The following is a 25,372-nucleotide window of genomic DNA, read 5'->3' on the forward strand; positions in this document are numbered from 1 at the left end:
ATAGTAATCGATGGACTCAGGCCACTGCTTACTCATGTGCCAAAGTTAAATAAAATTTCCGTTAAGTATGAGTTTCAGTTCTGCATTGTCATCCAATGTTGTTAATTCTCAGTGTGTATCACCTTGTTCTGACTAAATCACTTGTCTGTAACTTTTAGCTGCTTTGAAAATTTGACTGTTCAGTGAATAACGTCAGACAGATTTCAAATTTCAAATATGCTGCCTTTCTTGCTTAAATTGTATATGCTCAAAACCTCACTTTTAATTTCTTTGGCTTCTTATGGACATAGTAGAAAAACAAGAGTGTGGCTGATTTTCTGATTACATAACTGATAAACAGAAATAAATTATAGCTGATTGTTCGCACAACTAAGGAAGGTGCTCTGTCAATTGCTCCTCTGTTTTAATGTTTCTATTATTTCATTCAGTGTTTTTGAAGTTTCCCTACTTGATGGAATCTGCAATAGGTTAGGTTATGTTTGAATGTGTTATAGTTTGCAACACTCAAAATACAAAGAATCTTTTTTTCTGTTTTAGAAGTACGTCATAAACAAACTTTGCTTGAAGGTCTTGCTTAGTAGTACTTACTATTTATCTGTAAGTCAAGCTTCAGAGTTTTCTGATGCATTCGGGTATTTCTGTGACCACACTTCAACTTTTGCTGCATTATATTTGTTTTGTAGGAATTCATGGCTCCAGGTGGATGTTAATTACTCTCTACTAACAGATCCTCTGAAATGGCAATAACTTGCTGCCAACTACTTTGGTAGTGCTGTACACAGGAATAACAATTTCATCTAAATGACCATCAGATATGGGCTTCTGAATGTTGCTTGTGTAACTACTCTCACATTACAAGATTTCTAAACATCAGCATGAAGGAATGAAATCATGGCTTTTGTGTTGCATTGCTACAAATTCAAATGACACTGTCTGGTTGCTTGCACCAACTCAGTTAATACGTGTATTGTAATCTGCAGGTATTCTAGTTTCTCCAATTGCAGCTTGACAGTCTTTGTTATTTGTGAGAAAGTGTTGTATAATAAAAAGACTAGTAACATTCAGTTAAATAGTGAAATGTCATTACTGTACACCTCACAAACTATGAAAATTTACTCTTTTACTAACAGTTATTTTATCATGTCACATGAAAATGTGAGAGAAAACCACGTTAAGGAATGTGATCACAGAGGGTCAGTTGTAAATAAAAGAAATGGAGGTTTTGAGTCATTGATGGGATAATGGGAAATTGCAGTTTGTTCCAAAAATAGGCTGTTCACAAAACACTTATAATGCCAGTGTTGAAGTACTGCTGGCATGTGTGCTCTTTTGTGTACAATCAAGGGAAGGGTGAATATAACAGAAAAGTTGAAGAATCTGAACTGGCACACATTTGAAAAAAGAGGCAGTGTCTCTCTCATATTCCATTAGAAAATTCCAAGAGTTGGTTTTCAGGGCAGAAACTACGAACATTGTTAATATACCTACACATCAGTGCTATGGGAAATTTGAAGATAAATTGTGTAAATATGTACAATCAATCATTCTTTCCCTACTTCATCTATTTCAGTATTTCATCTCTCATTAGAAGAGGAAGAAACTGTAATGCATTTGCAATGAAAAATACTGTATAACATACACACTACAAGTATTTGTATAATATAGCTTTAGATAATATTTAGATTAAAGGGTTCTTTTTAGGATATTCCAAGTAAATATGAAAATAAAAATGCTAGAATATGAGGATACCTCAAATAGAATTAAGATTTATTTGTCTATAATTGATTTTACAGTTCATAGAAATTTTATTATTCAAAATTATACTTTCAAGTATTAACTTCTGCAGTTATTCTTTGGTAAAACCAATTATAAAATTATACATCTATCTCAAAAAGTCACAGACATGAAACTGTACTCAAGTGCTAAGTCGTCACTAGACAGAGATGCTTATTTTCTGTCACATTTACTGCAGAAAATGCCTTAATGAACACAGTCTAGCTCAGGAGAGAGTTAAGAATTTGTGGGCAGCGCCGTGTCCATATTATCACACAACTAACAGGGCGGCTCGCTGCGCTCAGGGTCGGGTCACCGCACACGGCCAGACGGTGAGCGGAGATGTGACCGGATGTAACCAGTGCGGTAGTCGATTACATCACGCCGGCCCGCTGCCCCGGCACCATGCCTGTGGCGCCGGCTCCACCTACACAAGCGCAATCTATGTCAACATCTCATTGATGCATTGATAAAGTACATTTCACATTTTATTCAGAGTGTAAAGTTACTAAGATATGTCAGTGTAAGTAGCTTTTATTTTTAACTGTTTTTGCAGAGGCAGGCTTGGTGGGAGGCCAAGACTATCAGATTCTAAGGAACTGCAAAATTTTGGTGAAGGAAATATGGTGAAGAAAGCACATTCTAAAGTATGCAATGTAATAAAAGATTGTTAACAGATTATTAGAATACACAAAATTACCTAATAATCACAGAGTGTGTTGTACCCAGAGGATAGTGTACTTAGAAACACACAATGTATTTTGGTCAGTACTTTAGTCTAGTGATTGAATCACAAGAAGGAATTTGCATAGAGCCATAAGCAGGGTCCTCCATTTCCTACAGTTTTTGTTGTCGCTAGAAACAAGTGTGTGTTTCTAGAGCATTTGTAACTGTTTTGAATTCTACACATTCAAGTGCTATATAATGTATTAAAAGTATTTGGAATATATTGTTAATTTTTCCCTTACATAATTTTGTTATAAGTAAAATTCTATATATTTTTGAAACTAGTTACGTAACATTTGGATGAAGCCATACTTTGTCGGTCATAAACCAGCTCGTATCTTGAAACTATCTTTACTATGTAACGTGTTATCTGCAAATGAACTGAATTTTCTTAATGTCTTGATAATTTTCCCTGCTTTGAAAATGGAAATTTGCATTGGTTTCCAAGAGCTTCTACCTCAAAATGCATTTAATTAGTAACTGGTTTTTCATAACACTTCTCCTTAATTTGATTTCACTTTCTGATTATTGGTGTATAGAAGAGTAATAACATAACAGATAGACAACTAAATATAGTACTGACAAGATTTTCTCAACTGAAATACTATAAATTTCTATAGAAGATTTTTCCCATTGTATTTGACTATGTTGTACCTTGGAAAATGTTTTGGAAAAACGTTAATTTTCTGGAATATCAGCAATTTAAGGAAGGGGTAGATTGCTGCTAATCATAAAGATGACACGACACGTTGAGATGTAGACAGTCACGGTGAAAAGACAGAGATACATTAGTCAAAGCCTTCTTCAGAAAAGGAAAAACACACACACACACACACACACACACACACACACACACACAAGCATGCTCATGACCACCACTCCGGCAGGTCCAGTCTGAGATGCTGGAGATGGTGATTTTGATTTCATTTATTATTGGTCCTGTAGATCATACAATTTGTACAGTAAAGCACATCATGATATAGGACTTGCATGCATGAGGTGTGCTTGCTTGTATAAATGAAAGTTTTTATTTATTTATTTATTTATTTATTATTTTTTTGCCAGAAAAAGGCTATGGCCAAAAGCTAATATGTACGTGTCTTTTTGTTGTGCCAGTCTCAACTCAGTATGTCACCTGTACAGAGTAGCAGTCTATCTTTTCCTTATATTGTTGGTATGACAACCTGGGAGTTTACATTGTTTAATTTTCTGTGGTAATATTTATGATTTCAGTAAAAAGGCTGCATCACATTTGAAGATGGAATAAGAAAATATAGCAAACTTCAATTACAGGTCTAGCTCTATCAATCCAACTGTGATAAACTCACAAGGATATAGAGTACTTCAGTAATTAATCTATACATAGGTAGTATGAAAGCAGTCAATCATGCAAAAGTAACACTCCATGATTCATTTCACACATGTGGTAAGAATGATAGATTACTGTGAATGTTAGACACAGAAAATGAAAAGCAAACACATAACCAGTGAAAATAACTATGAATTTTACATGTGTATGGTACCTACATCATTGCTCATATGTACACTATGGTATATCACACTCAAAATTTCTGGTCCACAGATCTAACAGGTTTTTCTCACTATGGCTAAAAAAAAACTGTTCCAAACTGTAAAGTGACCTTTCCAGTAGAAATTGGTTCAGATGCTCCATAAAGAGGAATGGTTATCAAATTTGCTTTTAATATCTGGAGGTAGAGCATTAAAAACTTTTGCACCAGAGAACTGCACACCCTTTTGCACCATAGTCAGGTTTTTACAATCATTGTGGTAATTGTGCTTATCATATCCTTAGTATTCACTATTTATTTTACAAAACTCAGTATTTTTCCTGATGAAACAGGTAAGAGAAGAGATGTACAGGGAAGTAACAGTAAGAATTTTTAGTTTCTGTAAAAGGATTTCTAGAAGTACATCCAGAGTCAACGCTGCTCATTATTTGTACAACACATTTTTGGGCCAAGAGCGTTTTCTCTGCTACTGCTTGGTTTCCCCAAAATATAGTACTGTATATTATAAGAGAGTGGAAATACCCATAGTATGCTACTTTCTTTGTGTCTATGTGTCTTCCCTTGGAGAAAACACATTGGGCAAAAATCAGTGAGCTGAGTCTCTTCTGAAGATTTATTTATTATATGATGAGACCAGGTTACTCTGGAGTCAATTACAACAGCTAAAAACTTCATTTTTTAACTCTTGCTATTGACTCTGTACACACTTCGCAGTTAACCCCTCCTCAGTTTTAGCAGTTGCAGTGAACTGAACGCAGTTGGTCTTCTTAAAGTTCAATGAGAGTCCAATAGTGCTAACCCATTTCATTAAATCAATGAGAATATTGTTAACAGATCCTTGAAGATCTTCACATGTATGACCATCAATCATAATTTTGGTATCATCTGTGAAAATGGTAAAGAATCAGTGGAGCTTTGTACACTGAGGTAGGTCATTTATAAATATGAGGAACAGTAAAGGAATAAGAATGGATCCCTGGGGCACTCCACATTTAATGGTTCTCCAATTAGATGAAACCAGGCCGCTATGGATCTCATAAGTACTATCTGCTTCCTATCTTTCTCCTTTTTATCTTTGAAGTATGATTCTAACCACTTATTTCTTACGCCACTTATTCCTAATAGGTCTGCCTTCTGTAATAGAATTTGGTGGTTCACAGGCTTTTGACAAGTCACAAAATAATCCTAGTGTTACCAGTTTGTCATTAATTGAATCCGGAACTTTATTTGTAAAAGCATAGAGTGCATAGTCTTTTGCATATGACTCAGAACTTCATTAACAGAGCTCTTGCAGCCTGTTTGTTCTGAAACTGACAAGAAGTGGTTGTTGAAAATATTGGCTTCTTCAAAAGTTCTTATGGTTTTCCCTGCCTCCCTTCTAACAATATTCCAAGCAGTCTTCGTTTTGTTATGAGAGTAATCAATGTCTTTCTCATAATACAATGCTTATGATATATATATTACCTTCTTTAGTATCTTACAGTACATTTCATAATGGCCTGTTTTCATTATGTCTTCAGACATTCTAACTGCAATGTTAAGTTCTCTCTTTGTTTTACATCATTGTTTAATTCCTTTGTGGTCCAGGGTTTGTCTCATTCACCCTGTATACTGGGCTCCAGTCCATTTGTTGCAGTTTTTGTTTAAATGTTTCAAGTGCATCACTAGTCATTGGTCTAATAGATTTCCAAGTGAGGATTAATTTCTTGAAGGCTGTACTGTCATGCTGAGCGAGGAGTTGTCCATCATGGCCAGGGAGTCCATCCAAGACAGAGGTGACAGTCAAGCTGTGGTACCTATTGAAATCTACAAATATATTGTCTGTCAAAGTCTGACTCTCAGGTGAAATCGTATTGTGAAGGTCAAACTACTGGAAGAAGATTATATGAATCATCAGATGTTGGAGCTCTACTTTGTTGTTGTGTTCACATAAAAAGTCTTCATTAAGATCCCCCAGAATGATAATTTCATTATTTTTACAAAATAAAACAGGTAACAATATTTCTATTTGAACCAAAAAGACCCTAAAGTTATTTCCAGGTGGGGAGCTATCTACTGTAACATAAGCTTCAAACAGTTGTTCTAAACAGTATTTCCTTACATCTATTGCTCTATATATGACATATTTTTTTCAACAAAAGTAGCTACACCACCTCTTTCCTTGTTGTCGCTAGAGTAGTAGCTTGCAATGTTGTAGTTAGAATTTAAAAGTAACAAGTTATTGACATTTGTGATATGATATTCTGTAAAACATAATATTTTACCATTGTTCGTACAATTTCTGTCATTTATATTAACTGATAGCTGATCTACTTTGCTGCTAAGTCCCCTAATGTTTTGATGGAAGATGGACAGATTAGACTTGTTTGTAGCGGTGTCACTTATCTTGGGTAGTTCTTGTTCTTTGTATCTGTAGTTAAAAATTCTTTCAGAGGAGATGGATGCACTACTTTTCATCTGCTTGCTGTTCCTTGTGCAGTCTGCTTGGCTGTTGTGTTTTTTTTTTTTTGTTGCAGCTGGTACTTCGTTTTCTTCTTCTGCAGCTGATGTCATGCCTAAAAAATTCTTGGTGTATTTGTTGAGTGTCGTTTTTGCTTCCTGGTGATGGTCAAGTAGTGAAGTTGTTTTTGGAGGCTTGTAAAATTTCTACTCCATTCTTATTGGTTTGAACCATTTTGTAATTTGTGTCTGTTTTACTAATTGATTGTTATTTTCTGGCCTACTGTGTTTAAACCACTTCATAATTTCATTGTCCTGTGAAATACAAGTAAACATTTTATCTACAAGTACCTCCTTTCCTGATGCATTTAAATTAAGGCAGTGAGCTGTCTAGAGCCTTCATTTCAAAATGTTTGTTTATAACATCAACTTTCTGGAAATGAATACATATTTCTGTGGAACTCTTGCTTGTGAGACTGATTTCAAGGTTCACACATGAACAGTTCAGAAAATCATGATGTTGTGGAACATTCACAATGATCAAATTTGTGTGAGTTAAATTATTTACACATTTTTTCAGTTCTCCAGTGAAATATATTATGCTACACACCACCCATTCATCAGCTGCAGGCTGCTCATACTCAGGCTCAACTTTGTTTATTGCTTTCTTCCATGAATTTACAGTATTGTAGTTTATCATAATTTCTCACCTTCATGATGATCTTAATGACATCTTTCTCCCCCCCCCCTTTCCCCCACTGTCCCCTCTCTTTTTTTTAAGGGAAAAAAGTACACAGAAACATTTCTTACTGGATACAAAGCAGTTTCCTGCAACAATATGCAAAATTCTTTTCCTCATGTATGCCTCACTTCTTTTGCACAGCTAAACAAAATAATGTGTTGTTGTTGTTGTGGTCTTCAGTCCTGAGACTGGTTTGATGCAGCTCTCCATGCAAACAAAATAATGAGAAACAAAAATCTTTTGGATATTCACACAAATTGTTAACACCAGTTTGCCAATAAAGGCCACAAACAGCTTTGCTGAAAGATTATTTATTATTCTGGAAAGAGTTACCAATTTACTTGTACATCAAATTTAGAAACCTGCTAGTAGTCTGTAGTTATTTAATGTTTATACATTTAAGACAAAAATGCTGCATCTGGATCGACATTGCTGTCACAGTGTATCATGCAGCATCAACATGAGCTCATGAAAGCTGGAACAAATGTTTTTTGCTCATTGGAATTCTATGAACTTTATTGCCTTTATAGTACTTTAGTAGCTTCAATATTTAATGAATTTTTACACAAACCTTCTTTTCATTGCGTTTATTTGTGACATCTATGTATCATCTTTTCTGGGTAGCTACTTACTTGTTTGATGTAGCTTTTTTAAGCAGTTTGCTTATTGCACATTAGTGCTAAACTATGGCTACAAAACCAAGGAAACTGTATTATGTTTTGCAGGAGATATACTTTCAAATATCACTGTATCTGCAGATGCAGTACTTACAAGAAATGCTTAAGCTCACAAATTGGAAAAACAGGTGAGCGGACTGATTGTAGCTTACTAAGTTCCAACAAACTTAATTACACATGACGTGCTTAACAACAAACTTTAGGAAGGCATGATAAGGCACTACAGAACATTTCAGCCATCCTAAACTTATCCGAGTCAATAACTGTCAACATCTATATGTCTAGGTTTCTCCTCCTCCTCCTCCTCCTCCTCCTCCTTCTTCTTCTTCTTCTTCTTTTTCCTTTTAACTTCTGCACTAGAGGCACCATTGACATATTACTTAGTCCTTGATGAATTTGCATAGATTAATCAATGCAAAGCATCTACAAGAAATACAAGATTTTCGGTTCTCAACTTTATACAATATTATTACTGCAGGCTTCAGTATAATAATATTATCATAGATAAACTGAGGTTTTATGGAATTCATGATATAGCCAGCCACTGGATACAGTCATATCTGACCAAAATAACACAGGAAATGGTACTTAATAACAGAACCAACGTAAGCATGTAAGATTCTTCAGACTGGGGAGAAATTGCTTTTGGAGTCCACAGGGCTGAATCTTAGGTTGACTAATGTTTCTAGTATATGTAAATGACTTCCTGTCTAATGCAAAACTGCAGAAGTCGTTATTTTTGCACATGTCACTACCATTGTAACAATACATATGCACAAACAGCAACAGAATAAAGGGCAAATACTGTTCTTAAAGGGATTGTTGAATGGTTTTCTGTAAACGGTCTCACTGTCAGTTTCAAAAAGATGTAACATGTTAATATCTGCAAATGTAGAGATACTACACCAATGGTAAGTGTAACACGTGGCGAGGAAGTAAATACTAGAGTGGAAATTTCAAAATTTGTTGCCCATTTGCACTTCAAATCATTGAAAATCTTGGGGAGAACCAAGACAATAATTTGGCACATTTAGGATATTTTATTCAATAATGTCATATGGAATAATGACTGGGGTATTTCATCTTTAAGATACTTGTAGTGCTCAACCCAATAATCTTTTAGACATTTGTTAGGGATTTTGATACTGTTTCATGATATATTTATTCCCTCAAATAGTTTGTAGTAAATAATCCATTTCAGTTCAAAAGGAACAATGTGGTACATAATTAAAATACTAGAAGAAAAAATGATATTAATTACTCCACATCTGACACAAAAAGGGGGTGCACAATGCTGTCGCCAAAATTTTTGATCACCTACCCAGTGATATAAAATGTCTGACAGACAGCAAAGATAAATTTGAAAATGAACTGATAAGTTTCTCCTTGGTAAGTACTTCTGTTTCATAGAAGAATTTTTATTTAGGTAATATGTAAAAAGGTGGTGGTGGGTATATTTTACTAACTCAATGTTCAGAAAAAAAACCATTAAATGGTCAGAATGTAGCCATATTTACATTATGATTAATCGTACAAATGATCTAGGGATCATGAAACTAATTAACTAACTTCTTTGCCCTTAACTACATTGTCCCAGAAGATTGTGAGTGGAAGTACACAAAGTGTGCCTGCACTAATGTCCACAGGTCAACATAATAAGAAAGATACCTAAGCGTAAAGCACAAGGAATGAGCTTTTTGGTTAACTTATCCATGCAATCTTAGCATCTCAGTTTACAATCCATCTGCATGCAAAGGAGCTTTGCACATGCAACCTCATACAGTGTATGTCTGTTTATATCTGTTTCTTAGGCTTGTAAAAACTCATTTTACTTCATCTGGAACAGGAATAAGTCTTTATAAATATGAAATTGTTTACTGTTTGCTATATCCACTATGAATTTGTTTGAGTGCTTGATAAGTAAACTAGTATCATTAGTAAACATCATAGTTCTTGAAGAGTCCTCCAGAGTCTTAGGTAAATCATTTACGTAGGCCAAGAACAGAAGTAGGCCAAGCACCATATTTTGTGGTACACCAGAGTTCATGTTTCCTCATTCTGAATTTAGTCTTTTTTCTGTTGTATAATTCATTAATGCGACCCTCTGTTTTCTATCATTAAGATACCAGTGAACCCAGCAGTGCTTTAAAGGTGCTATATGTGTATGGAAATTAGATATAGTCCTTATCACCTTCTACCCCTTCTCTCTCTCTCTCTCTCCAACCCCTCCTCACCTCTCGCTTTGTCTCTCACCCCATCCTCCCCCTCTCTCTGTCCATAAGCTCCTCCCTCCTATCTCTTTGCATTTTCTCCTCTCTTTCTCTCTGTCCATCTCCTCTTTCCCCTCTCTATGACAGTTTCCACCCTTGCCCCTCTGTCCATCCCCTTATCTCCTTTTCCACACTCCCCCTGACTTTGAGCCTTGTTTATTGTTATTGCAAACAACAACTTGACTGGGAATTCACTTAAAATAAACTGGAAACCAGTTGGTATCAAAACTGGTATGCAGGATATGAGAAAGACCTCTCCAGCTGCTGGAACTGTGAGAATAGTAGCTTAAATGAGAGTCCTTAACATATTTTAATCTGCAAATAGGTAGGATTACAAACATTTCAGATGATTCAGACTCCATAGTAGTATTATAATCATAAGCCAATAAGTTATAATTATAAGCCAATAAGCCATAGAAACTACTCCTCTATTTTCTGTCAAAACTGTCTACAAGCAAGAAAACAAAACTTCACATTGTTGTGTACAATTTTTTTGTCTGAAATTATATATAAGGAGAAAGAATATATTTGGGAGAATTATTTGCTATTGTAATTAAAACTGACTGCAAAAATTTTAATGAAAGTACATATTATCACAGATAGCATTTTGGTTTTCACAGTTAGCTTTAACAGACAACTTGCAAACTGCTGTTTTTTTTAAAAAAATAAAAAAAAAAGCCTTTGTTGGAGCACTGTGTAATTCAAAGTAAACTAGTCAACCATTTTTCAAAAATTTTGCTGTAAGTTTGATGACTATATTGTATTTATCTATCTTTGCCTTTACAAATGTCTGCTTGTGTCTGTGTATGTGCGGATAGATATGTGTGTGTGTGCGAGTGTATACCTGTCCTTTTTTCCCCCTAAGGTAAGTCTTTCCGCTCCTGGGATTGGAATGACTCCTTACCCTCTTCCTTAAAACCCACATCCTTTCGTCTTTCCCTCTCCTTCCCTCTTTCCTGATGAGGCAACAGTTTGTTGCGAAAGCTTGAATTTCGTGTGTATGTTTGTGTTTGTTTGTGTGTCTATCGACCTGCCAGCACTTTCGTTTGGTAAGTCACATCATCTGTGTTTTTAGATATATTTTTCCCACGTGGAATGCTTCCCTCTATTTTATAAAATATATATATTAAAAGTATATAGCTTGTATCTGTCCAAATGTTATTAGCCTATCATGTAAAAATTTGAAATAAATCAGCTGAGAACTTTATAATGAGTCATCCTATATGTAAGTAGTGGTGGGTATGCCTCAGATGGAAACGCAAATATTTTGCTAATCTTGTTTCTAATAAGGTAATTTATAGTGTGACAAAAATGGAGATTGTGAAGTCAGTGTGGTATAGGAGAATGGGATAAATAAAAATATATTTATAGCAACAGGCAAATCTTCATCACTTATTTAGTGCAACAAGAACCCACAATGTTAAATCAAAATTTTCAGCAGCAAGAATGTACTCCTAGACGCAACAAGATTTTGAGCCATCGATAACAACAATAAGATAATGAAGACCAGTAAAAATGTATTATTTTGTATATCTTGCATCTCTTGAAACTTTGGAAAATAGTGAAGATATTAAGACTATGAATTTAATAGTGATGTGTGGGAGGGTAAGATTACAAATGGTGGCATCAGCCGTGATTTGTTGACTGATAACAAAGTTTTGTCTGTTGCAGAAAAAGAAAGGACAATTATATGTCATTTACAGTTTTTATATACACACAGAAACTCCAATAACCTTAAGTAAGAAGACCAGAGAACTGCCCAACAAAGTCTTATCAACAGTGACAAGAATTTTATATGTGATACCAACAATGGTGGATCAGATGAACTGAAAGAAGACTTTACAACCACGATGAAAGACATCAGAAAAGATAAGTGCAAATCATTTGTGAAATTAATTTTTCTTGGTGGACTTGGGTGATTGGTAGCAAAATGAATAGAGATGAGGGTAGTGGTGGTGGAATGAAAGCTGTAGGACCCAGCCTAGACATGTTTGAACCAAGTGAAAGTGTAGTTAGCAAAGAAACAGTGAAAACCGATATTATGCAGTTGATTTTGGCAAAATTGAGTGCAGTTAATGATCAGTTAAAACTGACAACAATAGCAAATTTAGTGCAGTTACTGATGAGTTAACCAAAAAATTTATTTCACTACAAGGACAGTTAAATGAACTGAAAACTGAAAACAATGACAAAGTGGACAGGTTACATTACCAAATAGACCAACTTAGCAATCAGGTTTTGGAGCTAAAAAGTGGGTTGTCAGATGGATTAAAAAGTCTGAATGAAAAAGTCGATGTATTAGAAAATAAATTTATTGTTTTGGAAAATGAGTTAATTGCACAATCTTCACAACAGTAGAAGAATGTTAATGATGTCCGAGTTCAACAGATGGCTGTAAAGGAAAAATGGAACTGAACTTTGGTAGTTTAGATTAAAAATTTTAAATGTTGGCAACAGTAAGATAAATAATCTAAATGTTCTAGATCAAAAAATTTCAGTACTTCAGGAAAATTTCATTCACAATAATCTGTATTCAAACAATGGTATTGCGTGGTCCAACATTCCAATCAAAAGTTTTCCATCAGACAATTTTCATCCAGTGGATTTTCTACACCATTGTAGAGATAGTTTGGTGTCTGGCATGAGTGATGACCAAAAGATTAAATTTGTTAAAAGATGTTTTGAAGATGAAGCTCCATAATGGGTAAATCTAAATTTAAGTCAGTGGGAGACATACCAAAGTTTTGGTAAAAGTTTTTTGAATAAGTTTTGGTCAGAAGCTGAACAAGGGAGAATAAAAAGTGAATTTCTGAATGGCCCAAACTATAGGAATAGGGTTGGTAGACTGAAAGAATTTTGTAATTATCAAATAATAAGCACACCCTGACAGGCCATTTGGTGAAATTGGATTAATTGATGCACTAAAAAGGAGATTACCAGGTAGGTTGCAGTGGGATTTAGTACATGGACCTGACGATTGTCTAGAACAATTTTTATTATATGTAGACAGGCTGCAAAGGGCAATAGAATGAAACATGTATCATAATAATTGAAATGATAAGGACCAAAATGGTAACAACTACAGAAACAGAGATGGTGCTAACTTTAATCACGGACAACATGCTAATAGAGACAGAAACTTTGAACATCAGCAGAATAGGAACAATGGATATAACTATAGATAATATAATAGGAGAAGCAATTATAGAGGCAACTATTCAGGAAATGGTGGTCTGCCTCAGTGAGTGTCCACAGTTTTGGGGCGAGGAGATGCATCAAGAACAGGACACCAAATTTACATGTACGTTTAGAAAATAATAATAGTATTAATAATTTAGCACAGGTATCTGAAGTTGAACAAAAGGAACATCAGATTTCTCATTTATGTTTTGACGAAAAGTTTTGGAATACTATGTTTAGTAAAAATGGTGTAGATACTAATCACGAACCAGAATGTAAGAGTAATGAGAATTTTGGTGTGGTATGTGCTAATTATTTCTTCTCTTGGTCAGAAAACAGTGTTATTGATGTATGCGAAACAGGTATTGGATCTGAATTAGGTGGTATTTTTGATGTAGATGTGAATGAACTGTGAAATGACTGAGGTTGGTAAGTCTGAGACTGATAGCTTATTGCAAATGAATGTAGGTGATGTGTGTAACTTTGATAGTGATGAGACTTGTGTTTTTAATGATGTTATTGATGAAGTAATTTGCAAGAATATGATGATGATGAAGATGATGAAGATGATGATGATGATGATGAGTATCAGGTTTTTGTGGAGTTTAAGCATAACAAAGTTTCAGAGTTATTTGTGAATACATGTAATGTAAGTGATGTATGTGAAGATGTAAGTGAGAGTCATGGAATACCAATCAAGTCAAAGCAGTTTTTCATTAATGTCATGCAGAGTAATGATTGAAACAGTAAAGTTGGGTTATCTGTAAGCTTAGAGAATAAAAGTGAAATTTTTTGAAATTTGTTTGGGACCATATTGATGATCACATAGATAAATTTGCATTCTGGAATAAGTTAGCTGTGGTTACTCAAAATCTGTATCCAAATTGGTGGAATGAAGTGAAAGAAGATCTAAGTGATATTAATTGTGCTATGGAACCCCTTGAGTGTATTCAATCTTTACCTGACAACATGTGAAACCAAAGTAATGCTATGATACCAATGAAGTTGATAAAACCCTGCAAAAACAGTATAGATGTAGCATTTGATGAAATTGAAAGTGATCTTTTACATGAATTATCTAATAACAGAGATGATAATTCAGGTTTTGGATGTTCTTATATTAAGATTGATCAATGGGAAGGGAACTGTTTGATTGATACAGGTAGCCTGATTTGTTGTATATCTGAACAATTTAGAGACAAAATCAAGTATAGTAAGAATTTTGTGAAAATGCCCATTGCACGTGTGAAAATAAGAGGAGCTGATGGTAAGCAAAGCAAGCAGGTAAAATGTCAAGCACTGTTAACATTAAATACAGAGGACAAGATATACAAACATGGCTGCATAATCACACCTAGTCTAGAAGAGAATATTCACTATGTCAGTAGGTTTTTAATAATATATAATTGTGTTTTGTTTGCCAAGAATGTAGTATGTAAGATCATGTGAGTTTTAAAGTTCTGTCTTATCTATTGACTGAGGGAGATGATGTAAAATCAGGGGGACAGGAGAAAGCAGAGACATGGTGGTAAAGGTAGATTTTCTAAGTTTGAAGTAGGAGATCCAATGTTGGAGAAAGCCAAAGGGAAATCTAAAGTGTTGATAGAAATGATCCATAAGTATCTAATTTTCATTTGGTTGTTCTTTTCCCATTGTCATGAATTTAGTATGTAAGATCATGTAGTTTCTAGTGTTTTATCTTATCCAGTGACTGAGTTAAACTCAATCTGTAGATTAGTGAGACTATATAACTGTATTTTGTTTGTCTGGAATTTATTATGTAAGATGTTGTAATTTTTAAAGTTTTGTCTATCTACTGACTGGGGTAAAATCTATGATACACTACATAATTGTGTTCTGTAATAGATTTGTGCTTTAGAATTTAATATATATATGCCATGAGTCTAAATGAGTGGAGCTTTTTACAGTTTTGAAATGGGAAATATACATAATTTGTACTTCAAAAATTAGGAATAGTATTTGAGCATATCTGTGTGTAATACCTTGATGATTCATTTCTTCTTTATTGTATTTAACTCTGTTAATTAATGTTTCATATATGAGCACTTTTTAATTGCACTGACATATATCCCATATAATTGACTGTGTAAAATGAAGATGGAGAGCATGTCTCATGTGATGTGAAGGAGGTACTGAACAGCATATTTAGTACACAAAACAATGTTTTAGGATTTGGTGTGAATGCTAGACAGGAAGTTACCTATCTGTGTGATGAGAACTGTAAGGAGGAAGCTGAAAGATGTAGGTGGATCCACTCCCCACAATGCTGTATCAATTGTAAATGATTTTTCTAGGTCTTTGTGTATGTAGGTTAGTGTGGAAGACATTTACTAGTATGGACAATATAATAAGATGCATACATGTCTGCTTTCATACTTCGATTTTGGTTGTGAAGCTACTGGATTGTGTCACCATTCAAAGATAATTTATGACTATGTTTACCTGAATTTATCCTGAGTATTGCAATATTGTATCTCATTGGATCTTGAATTGTGGACAGATTCATGCTTAACTGTGTTTTGGTTACCCCTGGTCATTGTGACTCTCTCTCTCTCTCTCTCTCTCTCTCTCTCTCTCTCTCTCTCTCTCTCTCTCTCTCTCTCTCTCTCTCTTGTGCAACCACTGATTGAACTGATTGAAGCTAGATGCTTCTCACAATTACTCATGGCATATAATTGAAGTCATTGATATGATTATGAACTTTATTCATTTTGTTGTGTGGAAATTTTTTTGCTTGTTTGTACCTGGTGTGGTTTGGATTCCTGAGTCGACCCCCACATTGTAATCGTAGGCCCTAATATTTTTCCATGTTTTTGTTCTTTCATGAGTCAACATATCCGTAAACACTATGGTTTATATGGCTGATTGATTCCTTCTCATGATCAAATACACTCCTGGAAATGGAAAAAAGAACACATTGACACCGGTGTGTCAGACCCACCATACTTGCTCCGGACACTGCGAGAGGGCTGTACAAGCAATGATCACACGCATGGCACAGCGGACACACCAGGAACCGCGGTGTTGGCCGTCGAATGGCGCTAGCTGCGCAGCATTTGTGCACCGCCGCCGTCAGTGTCAGACAGTTTGCCGTGGCATACGGAGCTCCATCGCAGTCTTTAACACTGGTAGCATGCCGCGACAGTGTGGACGTGAACCGTATGTGCAGTTGACGGACTTTGAGCGAGGGCGTATAGTGGGCATGCGGGAGGCCGGGTGGACGTACCACCGAATTGCTCAACACGTGGGGCGTGAGGTCTCCACAGTACATCGATGTTGTCGCCAGTGGTCGGCGGAAGGTGCACGTGCCCGTCGACCTGGGACCGGACCGCAGCGACGCACGGATGCACGCCAAGACCGTAGGATCCTACGCAGTGCCGTAGGGGACCGCACTGCCACTTCCCAGCAAATTAGGGACACTGTTGCTCCTGGGGTATCGGCGAGGACCATTTGCAACCGTCTCCATGAAGCTGGGCTACGGTCCCGCACACCGTTAGGCCGTCTTCCGCTCACGCCCCAACATCGTGCAGCCCGCCTCCAGTGGTGTCGCGACAGGCGTGAATGGAGTGACGAATGGAGACGTGTCGTCTTCAGCGATGAGAGTCGCTTCTGCCTTGGTGCCAATGATGGTCGTATGCGTGTTTGGCGCCGTGCAGGTGAGCGCCACAATCAGGACTGCATACGACCGAGGCACACAGGGCCAACACCCGGCATCATGGTGTGGGGAGCGATCTCCTACACTGGCCGTACACCACTGGTGATCGTCGAGGGGACACTGAATAGTGCACGGTACATCCAAACCGTCATCGAACCCATCGTTCTACCATTCCTAGACCGGCAAGGGAACTTGCTGTTCCAACAGGACAATGCACGTCCGCATGTATCCCGTGCCACCCAACGTGCTGTACAAGGTGTAAGTCAACTACCCTGGCCAGCAAGATCTCCGGATCTGTCCCCCATTGAGCATGTTTGGGACTGGATGAAGCGTCGTCTCACGCGGTCTGCACGTCCAGCACGAACGCTGGTCCAACTGAGGCGCCAGGTGGAAATGGCATGGCAAGCCGTTCCACAGGACTACATCCAGCATCTCTACGATCGTCTCCATGGGAGAATAGCAGCCTGCATTGCTGCGAAAGGTGGATATACACTGTACTAGTGCCGACATTGTGCATGCTCTGTTGCCTGTGTCTATGTGCCTGTGGTTCTGCCAGTGTGATCATGTGATGTATCTGACCCCAGGAATGTGTCAATAAAGTTTCCCCTTCCTGGGACAATGAATTCACGGTGTTCTTATTTCAATTTCCAGGAGTGTATATTCTTCTGGTCTGTACCCATCATTGTGAGTTTTTTGAGTCACTTCACTCGTGGTACATGTAGGCTCTGAAATTTTTTTTCTCTTCTCTTTTCAAGATTTGGATGGTTTGATTGAATAGATCTTAACTAAAAATTTATAAATTCTAGTAATTTACATTGTCTCTGTAATTATTTTTATAGTTTAGTGGTGTAAAGTTGTAGTTTTGTCCTTGTATTATTTGTCTTGTGACAGTATGTTCCACAGATCTGAAAATCTGAATGCCATATCCTGATATATGTATAGATTATGATTTTTGTAGTAGATATTTTCTTATGTTCTCTGTAATAGATATGCTACGTATCAGATACTTCTATACATCTATCTGCTAGTCTGGGCATCATTTTGTAGACCGTTCGGTAAAACTTATAGTCTGTCACAAAACATTGTAAACATTCTGTTTCTAAATTTTGTGAGGGGAATACTGTAACGTGCCACCCTCCTCTAACATTACCTTTTTTTTTTTGTATAGAAATAACTGATCCCATGTATAGTATTGATTCTTGCATAGGTTAAAATTATCTCAGATGTTTCACTAAAAGAATTCATATGTATTTGTATATGGTGATTATATTTCAGGCTAAAATGTATAAAAACAAATTGATGTGTTACAATCGATATGTACTAACAGTTAAAATAACTCTCCTTTTAAAAATATTTGAAATTATGAAATTGCTGGCTCATTTAAGATTCATATTATTAATTGTAGAATCTAACACTAATTATTAAATATATTTCCATACTCAGTTATAAAATATTGGTATATTTTGGTGTTGATTCTTCTGTTGTCAAGAAAATACGTAAACTGTTTGGAATAGTTAGTACTGCAGAATGTAAGTAGTGGAAGGCATGTCTCAGACGGAAATATACATATTTTGCTAGTGTTGTATCTAATAATGTAATTTGTGCTGTGACATTCTACGGATCAAAGCATGGAATGTCAGATCCCTTAATCGGGCAGGTAGGTTAGAAAATTTAAAAAGAGAAATGGATAGATTAAAGTTAGATATAGTGGGAATTAGTGAAGTTTGGTGGCAGGAGGAACAAGACTTCTAGTCAGGTGAATACAGGGTTATAAAAACAAAATCAAATAGGGGTAAAGCAGGAGTAGCTTTAATAATAAGTAAATAAATAAATAAATAAATAAATAAATAAATAAATAGGAGTGCGGGTAAGCTACCACAAATAGCATAGTGAACGCATTATTGTGGCCAACAAAGACACGAAGCCCATGCCTACTACAGTAGTACAAGTTTATATGCCAACTAACTTTGCAGATGATGAAGAAATTGATGAAATGTATGATGAGATAAAAGAAATGATTCAGGTAGTGAAGGGAGACGAAAATTTAATAGTCATGGGTGACTGGAATTCAGTAGTAGGAAAAGGAAGAGAAGGAAACATAGTAGGTGAATATGGATTGGGGAAAGAAAAGAAAGAGGAAGCCGCCTGGTAGAGTTTTGCTAATCATAGCTAACACCTGGTTCAAGAATCATGAAAGAAGGTTGTATACATGGAAGAACCCTGGAGATACTAGAAGGTTTCCGATAGATTATATAATGGTAAGACAGAGATTTAGGAACTAGGTTTTAAATTGTAAGACATTTCCAGGGGCAGATGTGGACTCTGAGCACTGTCGATTAAAACTGAAGAAACTGCAAATAGGTGGGAGTTTAAGGAGATGGAAACTGGATAAACTAAAAGAACCAGAGGTTGTACAGAGTTTCAGCGAGAGTATGAGGGAACAATTGACAGGAATGGAGGAAAGAAATACAGTAGAAGAAGAATGGGTAGCTTTGAGGGATGAAATATTGAAGGCAGCAGACGATCAAGTAGGTAAAAAGACGGGGGCTAGTAGAAATCCATGGGTAACGGAATAGATACGGAATTTAATTGATGAAAGGAGAAAATACAAAAATGCAGTAAATGAAGCAGGAAAAAAGGAATACAAACGTCTCAAAAATGAGATTGACAGGAAGTGCAAAATGGCTAAGCAGGGATGGCTAGAAGACAAATGTAAGGATGTAGATACATACATCACTAGGAGTGAGATAGATACTGCCTACAGGAAAATTAAAGAGACCTTTGGAGAAAAGAGAACCACTTGCATGAATATCAAGAGCTCAGATGGAAACCCAGTTCTAAGCAAAGAAGGGAAAGCAGAAAGGTGGAAGGAGTATATAGAGGGTCTATACAGGGGCGATGTTCTTGAGGACAATATTATGGAAATGGAAGAGGATGTACATGAAGATGAAATGGGAGATATGATACTGCGTGAAGAGTTTGACAGAACACTGGAAGACCTAAGTCGAAACAAGGCCCTGGGAGTAGACAACATTCCATTAGAGCTACTGACAGCCTTGGGACAGCCAGTCCTGACAAAACTCTACCGTCTGGTGAGCAAGATGTATGAAACAGGCAAAATTCCGTTAGACTTCCAGAAGAATATAATAATTCCAATCCCAAAGAAAGCAGGTGTTGACAGATGTGAAAATTACCAAACTATCAGTTTAATAAGTCACAGCTGCAAAATACCAACGCAAATTCTTTACAGACGAATGGAAAAACTGGTAGAAGCCAACCTCAGGGAAGATCAGTTTGGATTCTGTAGAAATGTTGGAACACGTGAGGCAATACTGACCCTAAAACTTATCTTAGAAGAAAGATTAAGGAAATTCAAACTTATGTTTCTAGCATTTGTAGACTTAGAGAAAGCTTTTGACATTGTTGACTGGAATACTCTCTTTCAAATTCTGAAGGTGGTAGGGGTAAAATACAGGGAGAGAAAGGCTATTTACAATTTGTACAGAAACCAGATGGCAGTTATAAGAGTCGAGGGACATGAAAGGGAAGCAGTGGTTGGGAAGGGAGTGAGACAGGGTTGTAGCCTCTCCCCAATGCTATTCAATCTGTATATTGTGCAAGCAGTAAATGAAACAAAAGAAAAGTTCAGAGTAGGTATTAAAATCCATGGAGAAGAAGTAAAAACTTTGAGGTTCGCTGATGACATTGTAATTTTGTCAGAGACAGCAAAGGACTTGGAAGAGCAGTTGTATGGAATGGATAGTGTCTTGAAAGGAGGGTGTAAGATGAGCATCAACAAATGCAAAACGAGAATGATGGAATGTAGTTGAATTAAGTCAGGTGATGCTGAGGGAATTAGATTAGGAAATGAGACACTTAAAGTAGTAAAGAAGTTTTGCTGTTTGGGGAGCAAAATAACTGATGATGGCTGAAGTAGAGAGGATATAAAATGTAGACTGGCAATGGCAAGGAAAGTGTTTCTGAAGAAGAGAAACTTGTTAACATCGAGTATTGATTTAAGTGTCAGGAAGTCATTTCTGAAAGTATTCGTTTGGAAGTGAAACATGGACGATAAATAGTTTGGACAAGAAGAGAATAGAAGCTTTCGAAATGTGGTGCTACAGAAGAATGCTGAAGATTAGATGGGTAGATCACATAACTAATGATGAAGTATTGAAAAGAATTGGGGAGAAGAGGAGTTTGTGGCACAACTTGACAAGAAGAAGGGACCAGTTGGTAGTACATGTTCTGAGGCATCAAGGGATCACAAATTTAGCATTGGAGGGCAGCGTGGAGGGTAAAAATCATAGAGGGAGACCAAGAGATGAAGACCACAACAACAACAACATGATGTGACAAAAATGGAGATTGTGAAGTCAGTGTGATATAGAAGAATGGGATAAAGTAAAAAATATTTATAGCAACAGACAAATCTTCATCAGTTGTTTCGTGCAACAAGAACCTGCAACATTAAGTCAAAATTTTCAGCAGCAAGAATGTACTCCAAGACACAACAAGACTTTGAGCCATCAACAACAACAATGAGATAATGAAGACAAGTAAAAAGTTATTATTTTGTACATCTTGTACTTTTGAAAATACTGAAGAGACTAAGACAATTAATTTAATAGTAATGTGTGGGAGGGAAAGATTACAACTTTTTGACATATTTGCTCTCATTGTCTCCCTTCATATATTACATATATGTTTAAAAGTGTTTAGCTTATATCTGTCCAAACTTTTATTAGAGTATCAAGAAATATTTGAAATCATCATTCGGGAATGTTTCAGTATCTTTGCTAACAACTTTTATTCTTTATGTATGTGTATATTAATATATTACATATATTAAATATATTAAATATATGTAGCCTATGTCTGTCCAAATTTCTATTAGCATGTGTATATATATATCTCAGGCATTTGTAAAGGCAAAGAGTTTGGCCAGAGATGTCGGTCGAGGCGGAGGTACAGCGGCAAAGATGTTGTTGAAAGACAGTTCAAGTATGAGCGGCGGCAAATTGAAATTAGCGGAGATTGAGGCCTGGCGGATAACGAGAAGAGAGGATATACTGAAGGGCAAGTTCCCATCTCCGGAGTTTTGACAGGTTGGTGTTAGTGGGAAGTATCCAGATAACCCGGACGGTGTAACACTGTGCCAAGGTGTGCTGGCCGTGCACCAAGGCATGTTTAGCCACAGGGTGATCCTCATTACCAACAAACACTGTCTGCCTGTGTCCATTCATGTGAATGGACAGTTTGTTGCTGGTCATTCCCACATAGAAAGCTTCACAGTGTAGGCAGCTCAGTTGGTAAATCACGTGGGTGCTTTCACACGTGGCTCTGCCTTTGATCGTGTACACCTTCCGGGTTACAGGACTGGAGTAGGTGGTGGTGGGAGGGTGCATGGGACGGGTTTTATCCCGGGGGCGGTTACAAGGGTAGGAGCCAGAGGAGAGGGAAGTTGGCTTAGGGATTTCATAGGGATGAACTAAGAGGTTACGAAGGTTAGGTGGACGGCGGGAAGACACTCTTGGTGGAATGGAGTGGGGAGGATTTCATGAAGGATGGATCTCATTTCAGGGCAGGATTTGAGGAAGTCGTATCCCTGCTGGAGAGCCACATTCAGAATTCAGAGTCTGATCCAGTCCCGGAAAGAATGTGGCTCTCCAGCAGGGATACGACTTCCTCAAATCCTGCCCTGAAATGAGATCCATCCTTCATGAAATCCTCCCCACTCCAGTCCACCAAGAGTGTCTTTCCGCCATCCACCTAACCATCATAACCTCTTAGTTCATCCCTATGAAATCCCCAAACCACCTTCCCTACCCTCTGGCTCCTACCCTTGTAACCGCCCCCGGTGTAAAACCTGTCCCATGCACCCTCCCTCCACCACCTACTCCAGTCCTGTAACCCGGAAGGTGTACACGATCAAAGGCAGAGCCACGTGTGAGAGCACCCACGTGATTTACCAACTGACCTGTCTACACTGTGAAGCTTTCTATGTGGGAATGACCAGCAACAAACTGTCCATTCGCATGAATGGACACAGGCAGACAGTGTTTGTTGGTAATGGGGATCACTCTGTAGCTAAACATGCCTTGGTGCACGGCCAGCACATCTTGGCACAGTGTTACACCGTCCGGGTTATCTGGATACTTCCCACTAACACCAACCTGTCAAAACTCCGGAGATGGGAACTTGCCCTTCAGTATATCCTCTCTTCTCGTTATCCGCCAGGCCTCAATCTCAGCTAATTTCAATTTGCCGCCGCTCATACCTCAACTGTCTTTCAACAACATCTTTGCCTCTGTACCTCCGCCTCAACTGACATCTCTGCTGAAACTCTTTGCCTTTACAAATGTCTGCTTGTGTCTATGTATGTGAAGATGGATATGTGTGTGTGTGCGAGTGTATACCTGTCCCTTTTTCACCCTAAGGTAAGTCTTTCCGCTCCCGGGATTGGAATGACTCCTTACCCTCTCCCTTAAAACATACATCCTTTCGTCTTTCCCTCTCCTTCCCTCTTTCCTGATGAAGCAACTGTTTGTTGTGAAAGCTTGAATTTTGTGTGTATGTTTGTAACATTTCCTCTTTATATAGTATACATAGCATACATATACTTGCATACCATACACATTAAAAATGTGTAGCCTATGTCTGTCAAAATGTTTATTTGAGTATTCTTTAAAAACATTAAGTAAATTGGTCAACAACCTTTGGAGATATTTGCTAATAACATTAAGCAATGGCTTGTCTTTATGTAGTAGTATAGGTATACAGAGGGGTCCAGAAAAATGTAGACACTTTTTGATAGTCAATATTAATGGAACAAAATGACATACCATTACTGGATGCCATGATGGTTTCTCATTATTAAGTGTAGCTGCCATCTGTCAACAAACTTTATTTTTCAAGGTCTCCTATAGGTAGAAGTCAAGAGATGTAAGGTCTGGAGACTGTGGTGGGTATTCAACAGCTCCTTTTCGACCTATCCATTGTCCAGGTAGAGTTTCATCCAAGTAGGCTCTAACATCTCTGTGGTAGTGAGGTAGAACGCCATCTTGTTGTAGGTAAAATCTTCCATTTTCCAATACCTCTTGGATGGCAGGCAAAATTGATGTTTGCAGCATATGAAGATACAGCACTTTCAAAGAAGAATGGGCCAATCAAATTGCTCAATGACAGACCACCTGACACATTAACACCCAGTAGATTAACATGTTTTTCCACATGAATGTGAGGATTTTCAGGAGCCCGGTACATGCAGTTGTGGTAGTTTACAGTGTCGTTCAGTTTGAATTGCGTCTCGTCATACTAGATAACCATTCCTGCAAACCATTCATCCTTGTGAAGCATGCCTCGCAATACTCCATCTTTTGTTCATAGCATGCAGTGACCTTGGAATATAGGCTTTCCATTTTACAGCCTTCAGAATTCATCCTACACTTGGTTGGCTTACCCCACTTTCATCTGCACGTTGCTTCCCAGATTTTTGAGGTGACCTAATAAAATGTTGAAACACAGCAGCACTGGGAGCTGGACTTGTTGATATTTTTGGTCAGCCAGACCTTTCTTTATGCACATCCTGGTCAGTACTGACAGCTTCAAATTTATCCCAAATACAATATATTGCTGTACGTGTTGGTGGCTGAGTTCCATAAACATTACACCATTGCCATTGTATCTCCACCATGGTTTCGTACTTCCAGTACCACTTCAGCATGACCTTGCATTACTCAAATGACAGTCTTACTTCATTCATTGCTGCACTGTCATCTGCTGGAAAATGCACCAAGATCTGTTGAGAAAACAATGGACTTTGCTACCATGCAAAATTGCAATGATATGTCATCTTCTTCCAAAGATATTAACTATTAAAGAGTGTCTACATTTTTCTGTATCCCTCTGTAGATATTTATATAGTCTATGTCAATCCAAATCTTTATCAGAGTAATAAGTGAAAATTTTGAAGTAAATTGGTCAAGGACTTTCAAAGATTTCTGTCCACCCAAATTTTTATTAGAGTAATGTGTAAAAATCTGATGTAAATTAACCAGTAGCTTTTCAAAATTTTGGTAACAATGTTACACTATGATTTGTCTCTATAAAGTAGTATAGATGACTCCATCAACCTTGACACAACTGAAGAACTGAAGGACTTAGGTAGGAAAAAAAAAAACAAACAACACCTAGCAAAACTTGCTTATCTCCACTATATAAATGGGAGTTACTACAGTGCTATTTCAGTATTTCAGGAACAGTTTTTGAAGGTAACTAAAGAGGTCACTGCTGTTTGCACACTTAATGTTGACCTGTTTGTGCTCGATGGAAGTCAGCTGATTTTGTGCTGCTCTGGA

At 37.1% G+C, this 25,372-nt stretch overlaps 1 protein-coding gene across 11 annotated transcripts in view; it reads right to left on the reverse strand.

Annotated features, from left to right (window-relative positions):
• Window positions 1-1,740: 1,740 nt before the first annotated feature.
• LOC126483787 (putative thiamine transporter SLC35F3) overlaps window positions 1,741-25,372 on the reverse strand; it is a 647,658-nt gene continuing 624,026 nt past the window's right edge. For 10 of the 11 annotated variants that reach the window (XM_050107011.1, XM_050107014.1, XM_050106971.1 and 7 more), the window contains one exon: window positions 1,741-2,200. In XM_050107011.1, the coding sequence (XP_049962968.1) occupies window positions 2,086-2,200 (115 nt within the window). In that variant the 3' untranslated portion in view covers window positions 1,741-2,085. The remainder of the gene's footprint in view (window positions 2,201-25,372) is intronic. The other variant, XR_007587781.1, reaches the window with a different exon arrangement.

This window comes from Schistocerca serialis, chromosome 1 (genome assembly GCF_023864345.2).
Source record: "Schistocerca serialis cubense isolate TAMUIC-IGC-003099 chromosome 1, iqSchSeri2.2, whole genome shotgun sequence".
NCBI classification, from domain to species: domain Eukaryota; kingdom Metazoa; phylum Arthropoda; class Insecta; order Orthoptera; family Acrididae; genus Schistocerca; species Schistocerca serialis.